Below are 18,875 nucleotides of genomic sequence, written 5' to 3'. Positions count from 1 at the left end.
ACCAAATGTTGTGAAATAAATAAATGCGGCTTGAGGGTGCAGGAGACAAATACATTCAAAAGGCAGAAAATTTTGGGATCGGTGATCTGTCATTCTATGACAGATGGTGGGTTTGCCACAGGTGGATTGTGGATTCATAGCCGCAATCTACAAATCTCTGATTCAGCAAGAGAATCCTTTTGTTTCTAGATGACCAGACAGAAAGGAGCAATCTGAAGCTTTGCTGGTCACTAATTCTCACTGTTTCTCTTCTAGATATTGATGAGTGTGAATCCAGCCCCTGTATTAATGGCGTGTGCAAAAATATTCCTGGCTCTTTTGCCTGTGAATGTTCCCCTGAAAGTACTTTGGATCCAACAAAAACCATCTGCATTGGTAATTTCTTCTTCTGAGCTGTCTTTATTGGCTAGAAAATATTTTTTCTTACAATTGACATACATATATCTTACTCAGTTTTCAGGAAGCTTTTGAGAATAACCATGAAATAAAAGTGAAATAAATTTAAGAGTATTTCAATCATTGCTTCACTGTTTACTTGAGCATATCAAAAAGTGTCTATAGAGTATCCTTTCACATTGCATTAAAAATTGCAGAGGAGGTGTTGTAGTGAATCAGCAGATAATGAAAGACTGACCTGACATTCTGAGCTGGAAGGAGAAGAGGTGGCAACTTTATAAAGTTGCTGTGGTTTGGGAATAGATGGCAGGTAGCTGGGTGTGGTGGCATCAGGCCAAAGGTCCCCCTAGTCTAGCAGACCTGAGTGAAATAACAGACTCCTTGCTCATAATCCCCAGCACCTGGTATTCAGAGGCATCCTGCCTGTTGTACGGGAGGAAGATGGCAAAAGACAGACAGGGCCGTCTTTAGCAGATGCGGCGCCAGGGTGCAAATATCCGCCCAGCGCCCCCAAATTACCACCGGTAGTGGGGGGGAGGGGCGAAGCTGCGCACTGCCAGCCATGGAGGTGGCGCAACTCTCCCCTTAACGCTGTGGGAGAGCAATCCCTGCATAGGCTTGGGAGGGACGCTGCGTACCCGCCAGCCATATAGTTGGCAGGGCGCAGCTTACATCCTAAGCCTCTGCGGGGATTGCTCTCCCACAGCGGCCGGCACCCTGGCACAACGCACCACTAAGCCGGCTTTGAAGACAGGAACTGATTTCATCTTCTCAAAAGCAATAAGGAAGCTCCAGACTAAAAGACTGGAGGGTGTTGGCAACAATGTTGGCACCCGTCTGTCTTCAGAGGCAATGGAGTGAGCCTCAAGGGGTGAAATCAAACTGCTGCGTTAGCGGCACCGAAGTGAACTCCCCGGGGTGCAAGCCTGGGCAGTGTGCATGGAGGTCTTGGGCTGCCCAGATGACAAGACCCCTATCTCTGCCTTGCTGATGTGGTCCAAAGGAAAGCAGAGGAAAATGTTTGCCACCAGCTCGACCTGTCTTCCTGGGTTGGTTTATATGAGGATAACTGAGTTAGTTTTCATGAGTATTCACTCACCCTGGGTAAAGATATTTGAATGGTCGTACATGATACATTGCTAAATGGCAACATCTAATTTTATTTTTATTTACCTTTGCAGAGACTGTTAAAGGCACATGTTGGCAGACCATAGTGAACGGCAGGTGTGAGATCAATATCAATGGGGCCACTCTGAAATCTCAGTGTTGTTCCTCGCTGGGTGCTGCTTGGGGTAGTCCCTGTGTTCCATGTGAACGAGGTAAGACCATTTTGCTGTGTCCTTGGCAAATTATTATTTGGAGCATTAGAAGAAAGCACCCAATAGAAAGGGCAAAATCACCTCTGGGTGTTTTAAAGGGGGGGCGGCGGCAGTTGGATGATCATTTGCCAGGTAGGGTTCAAGCTGAGCCCTCACTTTCATGACATGACAAAGCCCTAGAAAATATGATAGCGGTAATGGCTTTGAGCTTACACAGAATATCTTTCCCTCATCACTTAAAAGTCAGCAGTGCATCTAATGATGGCTTTGCTCCTGTCTGCTGGTTTCGGAATTGTTTCTACAAGCTTTTTCAGATAAGTCTTTTGGGGGGTGAGTGGGGTGCACCTGAGCATTATGAACTGCACACGTTAGTATTCTTAACACTTTGATTATGAACTCTGGCAAAATCTCCCAAGAAATCTTGGTTTAGAAGGAAGGATTGCCGGGTGAGGGTATGTGACTAGAACCCCAGCATATGCCTCATCAGAAATGCTGAGTCTTCCTGAAACTTTCTGCTGATGAAGTACCCTTTTCTGATCAGCTCATCTGTCTCAGTCCCTGGAATGTCTGTTTATTATGGAACCCAGGTACATTCCAGAGGAGTTTGGGTACATATACTATACTTCATGGACGCGGGTGGCGCTGTGGGTTAAACCACAGAGCCTAGGACTTGCCGATCAGAAGGTCGGCGGTTTGAATCCCCGCGACGGGGTGAGCTCTCGTTGTTCAGTCCCAGCTTCTGCCAACCTAGCAGTTCGAAAGCACAAAGTGCAAGTAGATAAATAGGTACCACTCCAGCGGGAAGGTAAACAGCGTTTCCATGCGCTGCTCTGGTTCGCCAGAAGCGGCTTAGTCATGCTGGCCACATGACCCAGAAGCTGTCTGCGGACAAACGCCGGCTCCCTCGGCCAATAAAGCGAGATGAGTGCCGCAACCCCAGAGTCGGTCACAACTGGACCTAATGGTTAGGGGTCCCTTTACCCTTTACTTACTATACTTCATGCAGGGCACTATTGATCTGTTTGAACTGAGTGTGCATCCTAAATCACACCCTCTTGCAGCTGCACATTTCTGGAGAAGTATGGTAATGTTGGGCTGTCTTTCAAGAAAGCTTGTTTTCTGCTATTGGTCATCTTCCAAGAAACCCTGGGTGCTTTAATATCCCCCTTGGAAGATCCCATAAGAGTCTGGGTCAGATGTTGTTGTGATCATGGCCTGATATAGTGCATGCTAAATGCATTATTTATTTCATAAAACTTATACACTGCTTGATTGTAAAACACCTCAAAGCGTTTTACAAATGTTTGCTTAGCAGGAAAGTACTAGGAAGCTTGGAACCTTCCAGCTCTGCCTCTTTCATTTTAGTGGCTCAACTCAATTGCTTAAATTGCAGCTTGATTGAGAGATCTCTCTCTAAGGGTCTATATTAATTCCTAGCATGATTATATTAATTGTGATTAAAAGGGGATGTGCATTACTGTCACACTTTACAGAATACACTGCAGTATTTAGTATATATTGTTGCAGACAACCTCAATCTTCACAAACGATGTGAGATTCCAGAGGTTGCAGGCATGCTTTACCCAGGGCCTGTGTTTTCTTTTGGATGATGAGGCAAAGTGGAGACTGTGGTGTCTTTATGATACATGGTTTATTTACACATATATACAGCCTGAGTCTAGATGGAGAAATTCAACACGTTATACTCCAAGAGGCTCACTTGCTTCTCCCATAGGTGCAGCAGACCTGGGTCTAAGAACAGAGAAATCAGTCATGGTCTCTGTCTCTTTGTTACCACCTGTTCCCCTGAGCCCACATGGTGCTCAATGTTCTCCTTCTTCCTCCTTGTTGCCACTAGCCCAGTGAAACTATTCCTCTCTAGCCTACACAGCTGGAGAAAGGGCGCCCCCTCCCTCCTTGCTGTTTGGCACTGAATGTCTTGATGGCTCATTTTTTGTTAGATTAATGACTCGGCCATCTTCAGGAGATTACCTCATGAGGAAGCTGTCCTGTGTTATTTACAGCTTGAACTGGACCTGGGAGTTCAGTGCTTGCAGTTTAACTCCCTAAACCTAAATTAAATTCTAAACTGGAAAATATGGGTACCTTGCACCCACAAACTCTGGCAAACAAAACTTACAGCAATATGTTAAGGGTAATGTAAGTCGAGTGGTTAAGTGTGCGTAACAACCAACCCTTGTGCACATTCAACAGGCCTTGCAGAAAATGTGCACTTTATCTCTCCAGGAAGAGTGAATGGTGCACATTATGCAGAATGGCGGCAGAATGTAAAATATTCATAGGATTGTAGAATTGGAAGGGACTCCAAGGGTCTTGCACATTCCCAAAGACTAGTGGGAGATTATGTATATTTATCCAGGAAGTGTGCACAGTTGTCCATGGGTGGATGTGTACTGTGACAGGTTGTTATACACATTACCTGCTCAACTTACATTACCCCTAACATATACATTGCATACATGATAATTTTGTAATGTACAATGGGGCCTTAAGCAAACATACCGCATAAATACTGTGTAATAAGTGGGTTTAGTCTTAACTTTTTATTAGAGCACTAATTGTCAAAAGGGAACAAAGTGAGACTTACTTATGAGTAAATATGCTTAATATTGCACTAAGAATCACTGTTGTGTCCCTTATTCATGCTGCAGCCCCTTCCTTTAACTGTTATTGCTCATTTAATTGTTGTTATTTTGGAAGTTTCCATGCAGAAAAGGTCTGATCTGTGTTTCAGATGCAGTTTCATGTTCAGTGAAAGAAATTTGAGCTTTGGACTACAATGTTCTTTGCTTCTCTTTTATAGATCCAAACTGTCCGAGGGGATTCTCCAGGGTAAGAGGAACACAGTGTGAAGGTATGTATTATTGCTCTGGAACTGGAAACATGTTAGTGGAGAAACAAAAAATTCCATTGCCATTTCTCACATTGCTATGGAAGATCACAGTGCCTAACAAATCTTTAGAGCAAGGATGAGGAATTAGATCTGGCCTGGTAGGCAGGATCCTTATCTTGTCCAGCTCTCCTGTGAACCAAATTTGACAGGTGGGCAGCCTAACGCCTCAATTACCTGGTTTTGTCCCTGCAGATGATCATTGGGCATAATGCCACTCATGGAGCTATGGGAGCTCCAGCAATCAGCTAGTTGTTGGGACTTGTATATGCCCATGTGCATGATCCTCATATTCTTTTGCATGCATGGTACAGGACCTGCAACACACAACCCTACTTAGAAACTTTTTTTAGGGTAACAAAGGCTGCTTAAACCCCATTGACATCAATGAAAACTGGCATGTTAATTCATGGAACTGGAAATGAAACTGATGGCCATGCAATCTCCATAAAGATGTGATCATGCACACCTCCATGCCCCTCTCTTCCTGCAAGAGTAGCAACCATCCATTTCTCAAATAGCTTCAGAGGAGAAGGGTTTGATGTGAGAAGTTGTGGTGTGACACCTAGGGCTGCAAAAATATCTAGGGTGTGTTGTGTGACCAATGGTTTGCACGCACCCATAGAATGAGGCTGTAGACTGCCCTTTGGCTAATGTATGTGATATGAAAGTATTACTGCACTGGGAGTTGGGGAGAGAGGTGGGGGAGAGCTGGAAAATAACCCTTGAGATCTATGAAAAACAGATATGCACTGGGATCTAGGAGAAGCCATCAAGGTGAACAAGGTCCCATGGCAGTTACACCAGCGGTTGGGGAATAGGAGATGAAGCGGAAATGCTCACTGAAGAAGCAGTCATGAGAAAGGCTAATAAGGCACTGGTGGCGAATCTTGTATGGTCTAGCAAGCCAGAACTTTAATTCCCTGCACCCCACAGGGCAAATTTGTCAGGTGGGTAGCACCACTCATCTCAGGTGACTGAAAAGGTGGGTGGTCCTGCCCACCTGTCAAGGTTGCCCTGTCGGCTAGGGCTAGGGCTTTGCTTTGCCAGTGCATTCCCCGCAGGATTGAACTCTCTACTCACCAGGTGATGAGAGGAGGCTTCAGTACTGCTCTTTGTAGTGGTCTGCTTTGCTAGCATGTCCCTCAAAGCAGTGCCCAGCAGGATTAAGCCCAGACCCCCTCCTATCAGCTGGGACCCACTGTGGTGAGAGGTGGATGTCTAAGGCAGTTAAAGAGATGCTGTATACATGTCTCCTCCCATGATGTCTTCCCCTCTGGTGGAGCTCTTTGTCCTGACCTATGGCACCTTTCCCTTACTTGCGCCATCACTGTTGGAGACTGTGATGAGTACCCATAGCTACTGGTTGAGCACAAGGTATCTAAATGACAGCAAGAATCTTGCCCATTATTCCTCTTCTTGAAGTTCCAGTGGTTTCATACTGTATTGGGTCATGGTGACTAGTGCAACCTGACATGACAGAGCAACTGAAATATTTGAAAAACAAATTATTCCCATATGTGTCTTCTAATAGCTTTTATTTTATTTTAAAGAAAAGCAAGGAGGAACAAATTTATCTCCCTCCCTCAAACTTGTCCCTTCTCTCTCTCCCTCTCTCCCTCTCTCCAAATAATTACCAAATATCTTGGAAACGTTTCTACCACAGATCCACTGTACATAGCTTATATGATCTCAAGAGAGATGTTGCCCCACCTATTCCAAATCACAAGAACATGTTAGAGTGCTGAGAGATGGAAAGTTATTTTTCCAAGATAGTGGCCACAGGATTTTCTCACATATAACTTGCAGTAATTTCATATTGATCGATCCAGCATATTTTCCAGCACCCAAATATATCCGATTCACTTCTGACATGTGGATGGAACCCCATAGAATTTCAATCAGTTTAAGCATTTTTTCAGAGGAGGCGATTCAAGAAGATCTTCCCTCGAGGCTGCCGGTTCCTATGGCTTGCCTGCTGTGCAAAAAAACCAAACTTGACTTGTTCTGCTGTTGTTCTTTTAACAGCAGCTTGATGGAGCAACATGTAGTGCTTTCAACCTGCTTGTTTGTATTGTCCCTTGCTAATATCTATCATTAAAATTATAGTGGTGGGTTGAATAGTCAACAACTCTACTATTGTTGTTGTTGTTTAGTCGTGTCCGACTCTTCGTGACCCCATGGACCAGAGCATGCCAGGCCCTCCTGTCTTCCACTGCCTCCCGCAGTTTGGTCAAACTCATGCTGGTAGCTTTGAGAACACTATCCAACCATCTCGTCCTCTGTCGTCCCCTTCTTCTTGTGCCCTCCATCTTTCCCAACATCTAGATCTTTTCCAGTGAGTCTTCTCTTCTCATGAGGTGGCCAAAGTATTGGAGCCTCAGCTTCACAATCTGTCCTTCCAGTGAGCGCTCAGGGCTGATTTCCTTAAGAATGGATAGGTTTGATCTTCTTGAAATCCATGGGACTCTCAAGAGTCTCCTCCAGCAGCATAATTCAAAAGCATCAATTCTTTGGCGATCTGCCTTTATGGACCAGCTCTCACTTCCATACATCACTACTGGGAAAACCATAGCTTTTACTATACAGACCTTTGTTGGCAATGGCTTGGTTACGCAGCACCTGACCATGTCATTATCTATCAACCTTGGTACCTTTGACTGCAGAATGGAAAATGGCCATAGTTCAGTGCTAGGCAATTTGCTTTGCATGCTAAAGGTTCCACGTTCAATCTCTGATCCCACCAGGTAGGGCTAGAAGTGTCTTCTGGCTGAAGCCCTGGAAACGTTGAGCTAGATGGACCCAGTGGTCTGACTCCGTATAAGGCAGCTTCCTATGTTTTCTTCCTCCAGAGTCACTGTGTCCAATAACGAAGCTCTTCCTTACTTAATTTTTTTCTTTTTTAGGTGTTATCCTTCCTGTGGCCACCACAACCTTCTGTCTACTGTGGTTGACGTTTGTTTTTTAAGACAAAGCAATCCCTTAGTTGCAGGGAAATGAAGTTAATTCTAACTATGGGAAAACGTGGTTAATTTCAAAGTTCTTGAAAGGCAAATCATTTCCACATGCGAATATTCCATAGGTTCTTGGGGTGCCCGCTGTCCCAAGTTTTCTGATTCTCCTCCTGCCTGTGTGAATCAGTCTGCTTAGAGACAGTGCAGCCCATAGAGTAAGGCTTGCGGTTTCCCTTTGGCTTTGGATATAGCTGGATCAAGCCACTTCTAACCAAAATGTACTGCTTCGAAACCAAAATTAACATGTTATTCTTATGCTTGAAGAGACTGTTTAGTATGATGGAAGTATTGCACTCCTCTGCCTTGTAGACATTTTTAAAGCATGCGTTTCCGGCTTTTTGTTTCAATAGATATCAATGAGTGTGAAGTGTTCCTTGGAGTGTGCACAAATGGACAATGTGTAAATACTTTGGGATCCTTTGTCTGCCAATGTCCCAGTGGTATGACTCTGGATGCAACTGGACGGAGATGTATTGGTAAGCATGAGAGGACTTTTGCTCCAATCTAGTAGGCTGGGCTCCAAAGCTTAGTCAGGATTTCAGCTTGGGCAGGGACATATTCATTCTCTTCTGCAAACCAGAGAATACTCCCCTGGGAAAATTATTTTGTGTGTACAGATATAAGGAAAAGACCAATGGCTGTGGACCCTCACACTTGGGGCCAAATGTGGCCCTCCAGCCCCCCCATCTGCCCTGCTTTGCACCCTCAATGGCTTTTTAATGTCTTGAATGTGTCCTTGAATTACTTGCTGGCCTTCTAGGGGACCCCTTAACTGCTGGGTGCTATGAAGCCACGTGATGAGTGCATTTCATTTTGAAGACGCCCAGCAGCGCATCCCAAGAGTTCTTGGAATGTGATACTTGCCTCCCCGGGGTCCCATTGCCCACCAGGCGAGGATTTCGGAAGGGAAAGATGAAAGGGAAACCCCACTCAGCTTTAGGAAACTGGGTTCAATTGGGGTAGAAGGCAGGCTTTGTGGGTTGTATCCAGTGTTTAAGCCACTTAGGGATGGAATTGTTCTGCTGGTTACTCTGTTGTATAATAAATGACACAATCCGTTGCGCAATGGGGCAACCGTTGCATTGGATTCGTCTGTTGTGCAACATTAATACGCACCCTTGCACTTGCACGAGAACCCAACCACTTGTAGACACAGAACACTGCCCTTGAGTGCACCCATCTGTTTTTTCAGTACGGTCGATGGCAGCTATTTCCTCTCATGAGAAAAGGAAAATACTAGAAAGGGAAGACTGTCATGCTGAAAGGGTGACATACATGTATCACTGTGTGGTTCAGCCTCTATGAAGAGGGATCCCATGGTGGAAGGAAAATGGAGACATCCCTCCAGGGCAGTCTGCCTTATATGGACTCCCTGTTTCTCTCTCCATATGACACTGAGTATTAGGCTGCGTTTCCATATTGTAACATTTCCTTAGTGGTTGGGCTCTGCTGCGCTGACGCTGCAACTGCTTATTTTCCATCTATTGATGGCTTTTTAAAAAAACCACCCTCAACAGATATCCGCTTGGAGTCGTGCTACTTGGATCACGATGACGAAGACTGCACAAAACCAATAGGAGGGCGGCATCGGCAGGATGCCTGCTGCTGTTCTGTTGGTGCAGCCTGGGGCCCCGAGTGTGATGAATGCCCTGAGAAGGGAACGCCTGAATATGAAGCCCTTTGCCCAAGAGGACCTGGGTTTTCTACCAGAGGAGAGATTATAAACGGAAAGCCATTTTTCAAAGGTATGCAAAGCCACCGGCGGTACTGGGAAATGTTCCAAGGAACTGATTTATTTCGTTACTCCTTCTTTCCTTTTTCAGAGTAAACTCACATAACATGGGCAGGAATCAGGGTTTAGTGAAGTTCCAGACCACATGCTTCTCACCCGAGAGTTGCAACACAGATGTAACACTACCGGGGGTAGTGTTCCTTGAGCAACATGACCATGGCACACATGACCATGGCTATTGTACCTTTGTGTGTATTGCTGCTGCTTCTGCCTTCCTCCCTTGTGTATAGAGTAGCTGGGCATGGGAAGAAACACCAAGCACAGATACTGACTTTCCTTTACAACCCCATAATTTACACAGAAGTAAGGGAAGCCCAGGGACATGGGTGGTGCTGTGGGCTAAACCACAGAGCCTAGCACTTGCCGATCAGAAGGTCGGCGGTTCGAATCCCCGCGACGGGGTGAGCTCCCGTTGCTCGGTCCCTGCTCCTGCCAACCTAGCAGTTTGAAAGTCAAAGTGCAAGTAGATAAATAGGTACCGCTCCGGCGGGAAGGTAAACGGCGTTTCTGTGCGCTGCTCTGGTTCGCCAGAAGTGGCTTAGTCATGCTAGCCACATGACCCGGAAACTGTACGCCGGCTCCCTCTGCCAGTAAAGTGAGATGAGTGCCGCAACCCCAGAGTCGGCCAGGACTGGACCTAATGGTCAGGGGTCCCTTTACCTTTACCTTAAGGGAAGCATGCGTATTCTTGCTTGTTGCAGTGGTTTTGCTTGTGGTCCTCCTGGACCTGTATTTCTTAGAGCTCAGCATGTCAGGGAGATGGAAGAGAATTGGGAATAATAAGGGAGAAGGATGAGGGGTCTGTGTATAATGGCTTCCCTGTGGCCTGAAAGAGGAGTGTTGATCTGGAATGAATGTTAATGCCCATTTTTATAAAGATGGAATGTTATTAGAATTCTTTAGCTGCTAATAAATGCTTTAAAGAACCAGTAATTGTGACCACCGTGGATATTAACTTTCCTCACTGAATTAATTGAATTAGCAAATCATTCAAGAAGAATTCCTAGAAGAGGTGGTGGATATGACCTGAAGGGATGTTAGACATGAGGCAAAAAGAGGGGGGAAGGTTGGTGCTAGTACAATCCAGTGAATGTTTAGTCAGAAGTCCCATTGTATTCGGTGAGATCTGCTACCTAGTAAATTGTGTTTTGGGTGACTGTCTATGTGTCTAGCCCTCATGGTCATAGATTAAAATAAAACTCAATAAGAGGTGTGCTAATTGCTGAGAATCTAGCCAGGCATCACTGCTAGTGATCAGAGGTACAGAGCATAAAACCCATTTCTACCACAGACACGGAAGAAATAAAGAAAATGTAATACTCTTTGTAAGAGTAGCATCAAATGAATGGGAGTTCAGCTTCGTATGCACAGAAGTGTTACAAGAGTGTGAACTACTGCTGTAATTTGAACACTCAGATGTGGGTGTTGCATTCAGTGAACTGCAACTGTTAAAAGACTTTGAACCTGGTCATTTATACCTGGGCTTCACTGATGCCGTTCTCATGAAATGAGAATTAACTAGATTTAACTACTGCTTTTAACAATGACTATGTCTCTGTCTTAGATATCAATGAATGCAAAATGATTCCAAGCCTTTGCACCTATGGAAAATGCAGAAACACCATTGGCAGTTTCCGTTGTAAATGTGACGGTGGGTTTGCGCTTGATTCTGAAGAGAGGAACTGTACAGGTAAATTCCTTAGTTTGCATTGTGTCCAGTAGTGGCTGAAAATGTAAATGTAACATTGCAACTTGCACATCCAAAATATGTGTTTTATTGATTTCAGTGCATTTTAGAGGTTTTATTACAAGCAAGCGATATGCACATTTTGTTAAATACAGTAAAAATAAAATATTTGTTGACCATTAAAATTCATTTCTAAAACGGCAATACAGCATATGTTTGCATTTGAAATAACTTGGTTTTGTTTGAAATGGCAGATATTGATGAATGCCGCATCTCCCCTGATCTGTGTGGCCAAGGACTCTGTGTCAACACCCCTGGAGATTTCCACTGTGAATGCTTTGAAGGCTATGAAAGTGGATTTATGATGATGAAAAACTGCATGGGTATGTTACTCAAGGCATATTTGCATTGGGGCGCTCACCAAACCTTATGAGGTCATTGTTGTTCCAGTAACTGCTGGTTTGCATCTGGACTCCATTTTTTTTGGAACAGTTGTGAAAAAGCAGGGTGTGGGGAAGAAGTGTCACTTTAGGCATCCAAAGTCTTTGTTTCCTAAATTTAATGAGGGAATTCAGGCTGGTTTGGATTTGCAAAATAGCCAGCTCAGTTGGATCTTGGGAGTTTTTCTTGAACCACCAAAGTTCAAAAGTTGGGTTGGGGAATAGAGTGTGGTTAAAAAGACGCTAGTTCTTATTCTGAATCCACTCCAAAGATTGTTATCCCAGCACAATATGGATTCGTAGGGTTTTGTGCTCGGGACTTTTCATTTTAAAATAATGAAAAGAAAGCATTGTTATTTTGCTTGGATCAAAGGCTGGTCCGTAAGTGAGAGCTTTGGTTTCACCCCAATACGAAACTGATGGCTTTTAATAATGCCAGCTCACAAAGTCTAGGGTTTCTTTTAGCTCATCCTCAATATTTCAGCATTATCTCTCCCCTCCCCCCACATTGCGATTAGCTTTGATTAGTAACAGATTTTATAATGCTACACGATATCACCTTGAGCTATGATAGTTTCTGAAGGTATTATAGGTGTAAAATGTATGTCTGGCAACAGAGTTCACTATCACTCCAGGCTTTAAATAAGACACAATGTCTTTGTTCTCTCTCATCAAAATAATATCGCTCTCTTTGCATTTCTGAAGTGTTTACTACACTGAATGACAGCATGCACATCTATTCATTTTCATATTCTTATTTTTTTGGAAAACCTGGGAGGTAGGTTACTTTGGGAGTTGTCACCCAAAGGCTGACTCACGGTTGAAGATTTAACCTGTCTCTCCCACATAAAAGCCATCCAGAATGCCAGCCAAAGTCAAATGAAAGATAGGTCCTGCTGTGATTATTACTCCTAAAACTAGTGCATACATTTCTGAAAATAATTTGAATCGCCCCACTCTGTCACGCACGCCCACAGACACACAACTCCTCAGGGGTTTTTTTGTGTATTTTCACTACCCGTTGGGACATCTGCTCATTGTGAATTTTATACACAGAAATATTTTCTATACAGACGGTGCATAATGTGTGATCATTTCCCTTTGCCTTGCCTTCGTATATAGATAGACAAGATTGATGGAGATATATTAGATCTCTGTTCAGATTCCTATCACACACTCAAAATCCTAGATACTTGCCCAGATTCCTACCAGAAACTCAACTATCTGGTCTCTCTCAACTGCTGTGGTTCAGATCAGAGCTGACTGCAGCATGTTGGCCAAGTCAACAGATTGGGCTGGGCAAGACATCTCCTTTGAGAAATGTTCAGCAGAAAGCAGAGCAGCAGACAAGAGGGAAATGAAGAAAACCACCCACTAGGCAGGGGAGGAATCCCAGTCATGTGTGATCTCTGTGGGAGTTGGGCTGAGGTATTTGGGAAGAGACAGTGTCTCATGTGGCATGGAGAGAGAAGGAAACAGCAGCTGGGAGATGGTTAGAACAGTTACTGGCAGGAGAGGAAGGGACATGTGGGGAGGAGATGCATGGGTTTTCATGAGGAGTTCCAAAGGCCAAGCAAACTCTTGGCTTAGCGCCACCACTTCAGTCTCTCTGGTATGCTGAAGACTTTCAGCTCTAACATGCATTCTTTCCCCCATTTTTGTTCTGCTTTCTCAGACATCGATGAATGTGAGAGGAATCCTCTGTTGTGCAGAGGCGGTATTTGCATAAACACCGAAGGAAGCTTCAAATGTGATTGTCCTCCAGGTCATCAGTTGGCTCAGAACATCTCTGCCTGCATAGGTAAGGTGGGGGGAATAGCCCTTGCATGAAAGTTCACTGCAGTTCCCAGATATTTTTTTCTCTCTACATTTTCACACTTTTGTTCCTGCTCTGTGGCAGTGGCATTATCCAGCTGGCATTAGATCTGCACAGTGTCTGATCTGATATCATTGTGCCTCTCAACAGACCCATTATTACACATACAGAGGAAAGGCTCCTCACATTTAGGCCCCTTTCTCCATCCCATTCCTGGAAATGGTACAGGGATGAGTTTAGAATGGGGCTAGATTTAAGAAAAGAGTGATACAGATACTCTATGGGCATTGCTGTTCAAGCAGCCCACTTGTGTTTATTAAAATTGTTGTTGTTGTTGTTGTAGTTATTAATAATAATACATTTGTATGGTGGTTTCAAGTGTTCAAATGTTTCCGCTTGGATTACCTGATCATAATCCATTCAGCAACTTGTAAAGTAAATCAGTTTTATTATCCTGCATAAGATGACATTACATAATTGTAACAGCTGTCTTTCGAAAGCCATTTTTGCACCTCTTTTGGGGGTATGCCCAGGACAGATATCCCTACCATCTCACTGTAGTTATGTTACGGTTGGAACAGGATTGTAGTTAGAGTGCCTTGGTAAGGGTGACACAAACTACAGCCTGAAACTGCTTGCCTGTCTGCTTCTTTCTAAAGCTCAGCATGGTACACGCCAGACTTAGGATTGTATCCAATGCTAGTCCTGCTCAGAGCAGACCCATTGAAATTAATGGACCTTAGTAATGCCCATTAATTCCAATGAGTCTAGTAGGGTCAGCATTGCATACAACCCCTAGAGTTAGCAGATTAATCAAATACTTTCTGTCACAAGCCATCTACAGAACAGTTTAAGCATTACAGCTCATCACCATGAGTGACCCAAGGACCTAGGGCTATGTGGACTGTTCCCTGGTCCAGAGTCACTCCTGTATCTGTTAGTTACGTTTTCCTGGTTTTAATGATCATCTCATTGGGAGCACGATCCTTGCCCATAGGTGCTTTGTTTCTGAAACCTGTTGCAAGGAAGAGCTAAACTACATGCTCAGCAGAATTAATGTGCTGCAGCTTTTTCCTCTTGCAGTTCAGACTGCAAATATAGGATCAAAATACTACTACTACTACAACTACTACTACTAATAATAATAAAGGGACCACTGCTCAGTGGTAGAGCATCTGTTTTGCATGCATAAGGTTCAAAGTTCACTGCCCATCATCTCCAGGTGTGACTGAGAATGTCCCTTGCCTGAAACCATGGACAGTTTCTGCCAGTCAGTTTAGACAGTACTGAGCTAGATGGACCAAAAGTCTGACTTGGTATAAGGCTCCAGTATGTTTGAATCCTTCCCCTATTATTATTATTTTAAAAACAAAACACTCCTCTCATATTAAAGAAACCTAAGTGTTTGGGCAAACCCATTCCCTGACAAGCTAGCTGTCTTTGAGCATAGAAACTCGGGCAACCCCCCCCTACGCAACTCTGGGGCTCACTGCTGTTAAAACTGAAATCTTTCATCTCTTGCTTTAAGCCCCTGTCTCTAAATGAAAGTTTAGGTGGATTACCCCCCTCCCCATTACAATAATAATAATGATAATAATAATAATATTTTATTTATATCCCACCCTCCCCAGCCGAAGCCGGGCTCAGAGCGGCTAACAACAGTAAAATGATAAAACATTCTAAAATCATTTCATTATAAAATTAATACCAATCAGATCAATGGCAACCATTGGGCTAGAGTTCTATGAGGATTGCCAGGTTAAGGTTTTGTTGTGATGTTTCAGATGGTAAAGCTTATGTTAACCACTAGTGGAACTAGTTAGTGAGGAAGTAAAACCTGGTTTCAGTTGAGCTGTGAATCCTTCCATTTAACCGGAAATGCACAAAGCTGAAATTCAGGTGAAATGCAGTTCTTCTGTTCTTCTTTCCTTTTCACCTTTCTGAGAGCAGATCTCAGGCTGGAGTTTGGCTTAAAATCCCTGCCAGCTTCTTCTATTCTTGGCAGGAATCTAGCTTTGTGTAGCCAGAACTCAGCTGCTGGCGCTTGGGCAGATTTCATAACCTAGGGCGCAGAGCACAGCCCTTTCTTCTTCAACTTCATATTCTATTTTCACTATGGTTACCAGGTCTTCATATTTGTCCTCAGTGCTACCATCAACATAGAGAGCCAGTGTGGTGTAGTGGTTTTGAGTGTTGGACCAGAACCTGGGAGACCAGGGTTCAAATCCACACTCGTCCATGAAGCTCGCTGGGTGACCTTGGGCCAGTCCCTGCCTCTCAGCCTACGTCACAGGGCTGCTCTGGGGATTAAATGAGAAGGGGCAGCCCCGTATATGCCACCATGAGCTTCTTCGAAGAAGAAAGTGGAATACAAATGGAATAAATTATATGAACTATTCAGCTGGGGTGGTGGTGAGGGGCAGGCAGAAGAAAAAGATAGTTCATAGGAACTTAAAATGTTGTGTCTTTCTTTTTTCCTTTTCAAATAGACATTAATGAATGCGACCTGAGTGTAAATCTGTGCAGAAACGGGCATTGTGTCAACCTCATTGGAAAATACCAGTGTGCCTGCAACCCTGGATATCAGTCCACGCCTGACAAATTGTTCTGTGTTGGTAAGAGCTTTGTTTTCCTCATGGGTCAGTAGTAGGTGTCATATATATATGTGTGTATGTGTTTGTGTGTTCTTGTGGTGTTGACAAAAATGTCACTGGTATTACAAACAGTATGTATATGTGTACACACACACACACACACACACACACACACACACACACTATAACTTACAAGAAGGAATCAATTTGTGAGCACCAGCAAACAAAACATAGTTAAGAATAGTGAAATAATATATATAAAAAATTGTCCAGTAGCACCTTAGAGACCAACTAAGTTTGTTCTTGGTATAAGCTTTCGTGTGCATGTAGTTTCTGCTGTGGAGCATGGGATTTGTAACTTCTTCTGCTTCCCAATGAAGTTCAGTATTGAGAGAAAACTGCAATTCCCGTGCCCTCAAGCAAGAAACTATATTACTGAGCAGCTTCAGAAGGAGGTGGATAAAACTGGAGGGTGGGCCACTTCAACCAATCGTCTTTTTGAATCTTCCTTGAAAAAGAAAACTTGCCCTACCCCAAGATTCGTGTGAGTTAGCCCATCATATCTTCAGGTATAAAATGAGCTGCACAACACCGCCGCCACCCCCCCTTTTCTAGGTTGTAAGCCCCTTGGGGGCAGGAACTCTACAGAGATGCAACCTACATCAACATACAATTCAAAGTGTGGAATCAGTCCCCCCCCCTTTCATAATTTAAGCCCGAGAGTTGGACATTCCACTATTTGATTTTCCTGTCTGAACATATCCCCCCCTCCCCCGCAACATATTGGAATGAAAACTTTGGAGTGTCCTAAGATAATACTAATCAGTTTAGTGTCAGTTTAAAAGCACACTGAGAACTTTCAAACTTCCACAGCCTCACAGGCAGTATTATTTTTTTTTAAAAAAAGGAATAAAAAATATTTTGTGCTTTACATTGTCATTTCTTTCTTTCTAGATATTAACGAATGCGACATTATGAACGGTGGCTGCGACACGTTCTGTACAAATTCGGAAGGCAGCTATGAGTGTAGCTGCAGACCAGGATATGCACTAATGCCAGACCACAGAACTTGCACTGGTAAAGTCAATTTGTGAACATTTATACTGACAGCCACTGCCAAGCTGCTTCTGGTTCTTTGGCTGTATCTGTTGCCTTATTCTCACTTTATGTTTTTGTCATTGCCATTTTTGCAACCCAATCCCTTGCATGTTTACTTAGAAGTTCCATCGAGATCAGTGGTATTTCCACACATTTATGCAATGGATTGCTGCCCTAACTATCAGATTTGGGAGCCACATGTAGCAGGATTAATAGCCTTATTCGTCTCTGTAGCTGTTTTAATGGGATGTTTAAATAACTGTTAATGCTGCAGACTTTGTTAAAATGCTGATTATTTCAGATCATTGCATTATTCTTATCTTGCCCTTCACCAGCAGGTCGTAGAGTATGTTGCAACAATTAAAAATTGAGAATTTAAAACAGTTAAAGCATAGTACAGACACAAGAATAGGGTGAGTCCTGATAACACCTGTCTCAGGTGTCTAAAGCCTGGGCAAAGAGGTGCATCTTCAGCATTTTCTGAAAGCTATATAGTGAAGATGCCAGACACATCTCTGTGGGAAGGGAATTCCACAACTATGGGGCTGCCACTGAGAGTGCCCTTTCCTGGGACACTCCCACCAACTGAGGGAGGTGTACCAAGATGGCGCCCTCTGCTGATCTTAATTTTGTGTTCTTGTTATTCCGTGGGATGCCATGGATGGGTTACATCCCAAAAAAGGTGGCATACAAATAATTTTATAAGCAAATGAAAAATAAATAAATTGCTGCATCAGGCCGCTTTGGAGGTTAGGGAAGTAGAGTGTGAAATCTTACAACAATTTCAAATTAAACAACTGCCTTTTGTTTCAGCAAGGAACTTGTCGTTGTTATATAATAATAATAATAATAATAATAATAATAATAATAATAATAATAATAATAATAATATATTATTTGTACCCCGCACATCTGGCTGGGTTTCCCCAGCCACTCTGGGCGGCTTCCATAGAAACCAAAGATACAGTAAAATATCACAGATTAAAAACTTCCCTGAACAGGGCTGCCTTAAGATGTCTTCTGAATGTCAGGTAGTTATTTATCGCCTTGACATCTGATGGGAGGGCGTTCCACAGGGCGGGCACCACTACCGAGAAGGCCCTCTGCCTGGTTCCCTGCAACCTCACTTCTCACAGTGAGGGAACCGCCAGAAGGCCCTCGGCGCTGGACCTCAGCGTCCAGGCAGAATGATGGGGGTACAGACGCTCCTTCAGGTATACTGGGCCGAGGCCGTTTAGGGCTTTAAAGGTCAACACCAGCACTTTGAATTGTGCTCGGAAACGTACTGGGAGCCAATGTAGGTCTTTCAAGACCGGTGTTATGTGGTCTCGGCTGCCGCCCCCAGTCACCAGTCTAGCTGCTGCATTCTGGATTAGTTGTAGTTTCCGAGTCACCTTCAAAGGTAGCCCCACGTAGAGCGCATTGCAGTATTCCAAGCAGGAGATAACTAGAGCATGCACCACTCTGGCGAGACAGTCCGCGGGCAGGTAGGGTCTCAGCCTGCGTACCAGATGGAGCTGGTAGACAGCCGCCCTGGACACAGAATTAACCTGCGCCTCCATGGACAGCTGTGAGTCCAAAATGACTCCCAGGCTGCACACCTGGTCCTTCAGGGGCACAGTTACCCCATTCAGGACCAGGGAATCCTCCACACCTGCCCGCTCCCTGTCTCCCAAAAACAGTACTTCTGTCTTGTCAGGATTCAACTTCAATCCATTAGCGACCATCCATCCTCCAACCGCCTCCAGGCACTCACATTGTTGTATTAGCCATAGGGTGGGTTACCACAATTTAAAATTCAGAACTAA

At 44.0% G+C, this 18,875-nt stretch overlaps 1 protein-coding gene across 1 annotated transcript in view; it reads left to right on the top strand.

Moving 5' to 3' along the window:
• The window catches only part of FBN1 (fibrillin 1), a 209,898-nt gene that overhangs the window by 123,426 nt on the left and 67,597 nt on the right, over positions 1–18,875 (top strand). The window contains 10 exon segments of the mRNA XM_028705574.2: positions 256–375; positions 1,578–1,715; positions 4,540–4,590; positions 7,991–8,116; positions 9,158–9,385; positions 10,997–11,122; positions 11,374–11,502; positions 13,235–13,360; positions 15,865–15,990; positions 16,924–17,046. Of these exon segments, the coding sequence (XP_028561407.2) occupies positions 256–375; positions 1,578–1,715; positions 4,540–4,590; positions 7,991–8,116; positions 9,158–9,385; positions 10,997–11,122; positions 11,374–11,502; positions 13,235–13,360; positions 15,865–15,990; positions 16,924–17,046 (1,293 nt within the window).

The sequence above is a fragment of the Podarcis muralis genome, chromosome 14, assembly GCF_964188315.1.
Source record: "Podarcis muralis chromosome 14, rPodMur119.hap1.1, whole genome shotgun sequence".
Lineage (NCBI taxonomy): Eukaryota > Metazoa > Chordata > Lepidosauria > Squamata > Lacertidae > Podarcis > Podarcis muralis.
The sequence above is the reverse complement of the archived record's forward strand: the minus strand, read 5'-3'. Positions and strand labels throughout refer to the sequence as shown.